Source organism: Syngnathus leptorhynchus, chromosome 4 (genome assembly GCF_054491065.1).
Source record: "Syngnathus leptorhynchus isolate UIUO chromosome 4, UIUO_Slep, whole genome shotgun sequence".
Taxonomy (NCBI): domain Eukaryota; kingdom Metazoa; phylum Chordata; class Actinopteri; order Syngnathiformes; family Syngnathidae; genus Syngnathus; species Syngnathus leptorhynchus.
Genome location: NC_141198.1, coordinates 11262074 through 11268073, shown reverse-complemented (window position 1 = coordinate 11268073; position 6000 = coordinate 11262074). Strand labels below are relative to the sequence as shown.

The 6000-nt window shown below is 46.0% G+C and overlaps 1 protein-coding gene across 3 annotated transcripts in view; it reads left to right on the top strand.

Moving 5' to 3' along the window:
- setbp1 (SET binding protein 1) overlaps positions 1-6000 on the top strand; it is a 30336-nt gene that overhangs the window by 5730 nt on the left and 18606 nt on the right. For all 3 annotated transcript variants that reach the window (XM_085910366.1, XM_085910368.1, XM_085910365.1), the window contains exon 2: positions 1361-1941. In XM_085910366.1, the coding sequence (XP_085766492.1) occupies positions 1519-1941 (423 nt within the window). In that variant the 5' untranslated portion in view covers positions 1361-1518. The remainder of the gene's footprint in view (positions 1-1360; positions 1942-6000) is intronic.

Below are 6000 nucleotides of genomic sequence, written 5' to 3'. Positions count from 1 at the left end.
CCTGTGTGTGGATTACACACAGGTTGTGTGTGGTCTTGTTGAAGTACTGCTGTGGATTATGATTATTCAATCACACTGTAAGCATGTGGTGTGAGGCCTGTAGGGTATTATCAGCTGTTAGTATGGAGAGAACAGACCAGGAAGGAGCAGGTAAATATTCCATCTCACATTTTTGTCCTAGCATATACATTGTGAATGATCATTCACAATGTATATGCTAGCTGGACAAAGGTCTTTGGAAACACCTTTTCATGAGTCATTATATCCCGATATGGAATCGAAAACGTGCCCAGAAGAGTGGGGCAGTTGTACTGCAAAAGTGGGACCAACTCCCGTGTTTTTTCCCTCTATTTCCTGTCTATGATGTCATCGTCAGTTTATAAGTTGTACTTGAAAAACTGAAGTCAGAGTAATTAAGTCAATATGGGAAAATTATAATGTGTCAATGTGTGACACAGCATTGTGCGTATCTATGTCAGGCGAGCTTCGTGGTGACTGATGGGATTCCCCAAAGCGAAAGATGTGTAGGCCGGTGTTTATTTGGGTTCCTTTCTGTGTTAAAAAAAAAAAAATGCACACTTGCATGCACAACAAGCTGAAGGAAGGAAACCCAGTTACCTCAGCAAAATGGCTTCCGCCAACCTTTCTCCAGAGCCTCGGACTTGCACTATGTGTGCTGGTTTATTCTGTCCTTGGCATGTTTATTTATTTGCCATGGTGTGCATAGTACGATTTTCTGTCCATGCAAACGTGTCGATATGCCACTGCATGCATGTGTAAAAAAGTTCAGTGTGTTATTTTTTTTCCAGGCCAGCTCGTAAACCACATCTGGGGAAGGAATTTAGATTCCTTCCCTTCGTCTTTCTGTGTTGCCTTCTCATTCCCCCAGTGTAATTCCCTCCCTCCTCGCCTGCTCTGGTGAAAAGAAGAAGAAAAAAAAAACAGAAGTCAGCTTCTTTCATTTTTCCTCCTTTGTGTCCTCAGGGTAACTTCAGCCTTGTTTTGGAGCAGAGAAGAGGAATGTCTTATTTTGAACTGATCACTAGTGTCTGCATAGCTTTGCTTCACATATGCGAGACGGCGCAAATGAGGGAAGGAGCAAGGGAGGGAAGATTAGCAAGAAGCGATGAAAGATGAGAGAGGGGGGAGAGGATGTCAAGTGAGGCAAAAAGTTTGTTTTTCCTCGGGGGAGAAAATCTAAATGAGAGCGTTTCAGCATGCTGTGGCGAGTTTGTGTGTTTTTCTAAACATATCGTAGTACAACAAGCTGCTAACGCTAATAAGGGTCTGAGTTGCGACGGCAGCCTCGGGGAGTTGTCATTCTTTTGCTGATGGTATCTTTCACCTGCTCTCTCCTCAGATTGTCCGTGGCTTCCCAGCGTGTCAGTGGGCCAACCGAGCCGACCCCAATAGCTGATTGACGACAACCCGGCCGCCGACAGATCTCCATCCTCTTCATTCCGATTGGCTGGCTGCCACAGCTTCCCCCATCCTGACTGGCTCTTGGCGGGAGAGTGGATGGAGCCACGGGATCCGGTTGGCTCGGCCCGACCCAAAGAGGCGGAGTTACAGGGAGGCGGGGCGGCGCGAAATGAAGGAGCGGGAGCTATCGGCTTGGCACGTAGCAATGATGTGATTCACGGTGGCGTCAGTGAAGGGGAGGGGCTTGAAGAACACGGGGAGGGGCTTCTGGAAGAGCAGGAGTTTTCCATCAAGGAAGCAAGTTTCCAGGAAGGAAGTCTAAAGCTGAAGATCCAGACCACCAAACGTACTAAGAAGCCCCCGAAGAACCTCGAGAACTATATTTGCCCACCGGAGATCAGGATGACCATCAGACCTCCGGCTGGAGAGGGCAAAGGGGGCCGGCAAGGGCGAGCTGGAGGCGTGGCCATATCGGGGCGGGTTCAAAAGGATGAAGACAGAGGACCGCCCAGAAAAAGAGTAAGTCTGCTGTCGCCGCGATTAGCTTAATGCACTTAGGAGCAGAATGCAGCTCACGTTTTTTGGCTTCCACGACTGCCTTCGTACACGAATGAACGAACCACTCCCTGCCGAGCTCCAGTAGTTCCTCTCCCTGCTTAGTTACAAAGGGTCAAAGTTTGCTGTGTAATTGAAACCAGTCATGGCTAGCTGAGATCACAGTGACACACACACACACACACACACATAGGAGCTGAGAATAGGGCTGACATAAGCAGGTGACAGCTGGTGTCTGCTCTCTCCATTTGTGGTCACATGCAGACCCCTCCTGACTCCTCTCCCCTCCTCACTCCTACTCCATCTCGCCCGTTACACATGCAATGGTGTTTGGTGCGTGTGACACTGTGTACGTACAGGTCCTTGGGGGAATCTAGTGTTTGCGGAGTCTGTTGACCTACGCTGTGGAGTGCTTGTGCGTGTGCGTAGGTGTGTGTCCAAACGTGATAGCCATCACTGTGGCTCTAAGCTCGACAGGCTCAGCAGGAGCGAAGGTGTCGTGTAGTCATCGCCGTGCTGGACACAGCTCTCTTGTACTTCCATTTAGTGGATTATCAAGTTCATTTTACTGAGCTTGTGATTGACTTGCGTTTTTACAAGCAGCTTCCTTTTGCACGAGTGGAAACGTTAGGAAGACAAATGTCTTCAAATTAATTCATCATGGACTGCCTGAATACCGATCTTCTTCATCTTACCATGATGTGCAATTCTATGCTTCCAACTTTGTAAGGGGAAAAAAATATGTTGCCACAGCACACACAAAGTTAGGTCAACAGATTTGGGTGACGTTGGTGGGGAAGAACATGAGGTCCCTGACCAAGACCACATCAAAGATGTTTCTGATGAGCCACAACAGTGAACAATCCCTCCATTCCACAGCCGCCATTATCAAGTGTTACTACAACATTAAGCCTCGTACATTTTTTGGAATATACAATCAATTAGAAATCTAGAAAAAAGGCAATAATTGTACCTGTTGAGCAGAAATCTTGCTAAGTTCTCTGTGCTTGCTCTTTTTTTAAACGGCACATTGGATGACACCTCATTAGTCACACGTTCTGTTTCTGATTGGTTGTTTTTCCTGGTGCGCGATGGTTTCTTAAGCATCAAATCAGAGTTACAAGATGGAGAAGGCTTCATTTTTTTCTACTGACAATTTCCTTCATGTGCTCCTGCCAGGTCATACTGCCATTTTGGCAAAAACAGAAAAAATATAAACTCACCCTTTTAGTGCCAGTGCGCAAATATGGTTCCTGGTACAATCATAGAATGGATAATAAAAATCCTTGCTAAAGTGTGGATCATATTATTGACAGTGTAGAAACAGTGTGGGAAAAAATGTATTTCGTAACTACTGCTGTGGTGGTTAGCTGTTTGTTTGCTGCTATCTGTGCATACACTGTCACATTATTCCATTTCTATTTGCGCAATTGAATCTTGTTTGCTGTATCTTTTGTATTATGCATTGTTCTATTCATTTTGTTCAATCTTGAAATACAAACATGGATTTACAAAGACAATAAAGTCTTTCTAGTCTAGTAGTGGATTCACAATGCAGATAATTATCGTTTCTCCAAAGAGATCTTCAGCGGGTTATGGGGGGCGGTTAGACAATGTCTGATGCTATTAAAGTCAGACCAGAAATACTATTTAGTGTTTGTTTCAATTTTTGTATCAACGAACAAGCCGAGGGACGTGAACCCTGCCCACGGACGTCTGGGCTGCCAAATCTAATCTGGCAGCGCTGCCTCTCATTTGATTGACAGAGGTTGTCATAGTGACATAGTGTGATGGAGGGGGGGGGGGCTTCAAGCTGGTCCCAATTGAGGTTTGAGATTGAAGGAGAGGCGGAGCTTGTAGGATGTGATGGTGTTGATTCAGATCAGTTTCAAGACTTCATCACTTGTCTGTCGCTTCAGCCTACACCCCCAGTGCCCCCCCCCTCCACTCCTCGACATGCTTTCCCTACATCCACTCATCACCTGCCAGCCCAAGGGTGTATTACAGGCAGGCTCAGTGGAGAGGAACGGGTTAAGGAGAGATCCCTGGCTGCCTCATGCCCCACCACCCCACACATCACACATCCACACACTTCCATGTGTGTGTGCGTGTTGAGGTTAAATACTCTCTTTGTTGTGTGTGTGGCTGCGTGTCAGGAGCGATGGGGGGGGCGTTGAGGAGGGAGGGAGCAGATGGACGGCCTCTCTGCTTTCTATTGTATGGCGTCCACGTCGATTCTCCCGCTCTCTATCACTTTATCTTCCTTCATGTCTCCTCTTTTTCCACCGACTCTCTCTTTCCGGCTCTTCCCGCTCTCACTCACTGTTGTCTTGTAGCAGATGGCAGCATGGGGCAGCAACAACACAGCACAAGGCAGAGTGTGAGCAGGAGATGGAGAGAGAGAAGAAGGGGGCTTTGGAAAGAGGAGGAGGGGGTCAGGCATATGGAGAGCCTGGTTAAGGGGCCCCTCTCACAGGGAGTAGTGTGCATGTGCGTATGCTAGCACGGTGAATAGAAGAGGGGGAGAGGACAATAGATGCACATTAATATAGAGATTTGACTCTAATAGACAAGCAGGAGGATATTCATGCAGAGTGGCTGGCTGTGTGGCAGAAAAAAAATATATGGAGTACACATTGGACTATGAACCACATATGTATAAAAAAAAAAAAAATATTTGAATTTTTTTTAGCCATTGTTCTTTTTTTATCGATAACTGTTCAGTTTAAGTATTTTCAACAGCAACAGGTGACCCGAAATGTTTAGGAAAGCCCGCTCAACGAGATCAAGGATAGCCAACTTGGATGACCGCGCATTTCGGAATCAGATGTATGCTGTTCTAAATATGGACATGCAAAATATGTGCTCTTAACGTATTTCATGTTTGATAATACATTTTTTAGTGCATGAATAAAAGATCCACTATCATATAACGTGACAAGCATTAAAGAGTTAGAAGCAAACAACAAAATTACTACAACATGACACAGAAACTGAGTAATGACAGAAAGGATCACCCACAGAGGCAAATGGGGACAAATCATCATGAGGGAAGAAAAAAAATGTAGCAAAAATTCTGCTCAACATCAAGACCTTAAACATATGGAATAAAGGCGAAAATGAAAGAAAAAGTCTGAATACTTTTTCTAGTTAAGCACTTTCTGAATTCATAGAATGCTTCAAATGACATTCCAGAGTGTTTGCAAACATCAATGAACACTTTTGCCGCAGGACTAACGCTACGTTTAGGAAATAGAGGAAAGCAAATTTGCACTTGGCAAGTGCATGATATTTCACGGTGGACATTTATAACGATGCGCAGGCGCCTGGTGTCAGGGGACAAACCCACACGCAGGCATAAATGGGATATGATGCTCTTCCCTTCTCTGTCTCCAGCTGACATGGCACACATGCTGGACGTCCTCTCACACACAGCTCTTTGTTCGGGCATGCTGTGTGTTTTCAAGATGAATGCTTGCGTTCTAACGGATTGGGTCCTGGGTCAACCACTGCATCAGTCTTCTAGACACACATGCCCGCGCACACATCCGTCGCTCCAGCGCCTACGCGCAGACAACCGACCGCACGTGCATCATGTTGAGGCCAGATTGCTGTTAGAGTGAGTGTTTTCCCGGTTATCTGTCCAGTTCTCAGGACGCGCCAAATGTGGCTCTTAATCCATTTCACTATCTGGGGAAAGCGATAAGCCAGTTTTTTTTTTTTTTTTTTTCCAGGAGTGCAGCCCAGTCAGTGTGTTGTTGTTATTGTCGTGGATGTACATTCGTGTGTGTGTGCGCAAGTGTAGTCGTAGTGTATGTGACCATAGACACACACTTATCTTGTCTTGACAGCCCCCTCTGCTCGGCGGTCTGGGTGTGTGTGTGTGTGTGTGTGTGTGTGTGTGTTTTGCAGCTTGGTGGTCTCTTAGCATTGTTTAGGATTATTATGTGTTAGTCAAGTGCATTTACGAGGAAATGAATGCAGCACACGGTGGCTGTGGCCAGTGTGTGTGTGTTGTACGAA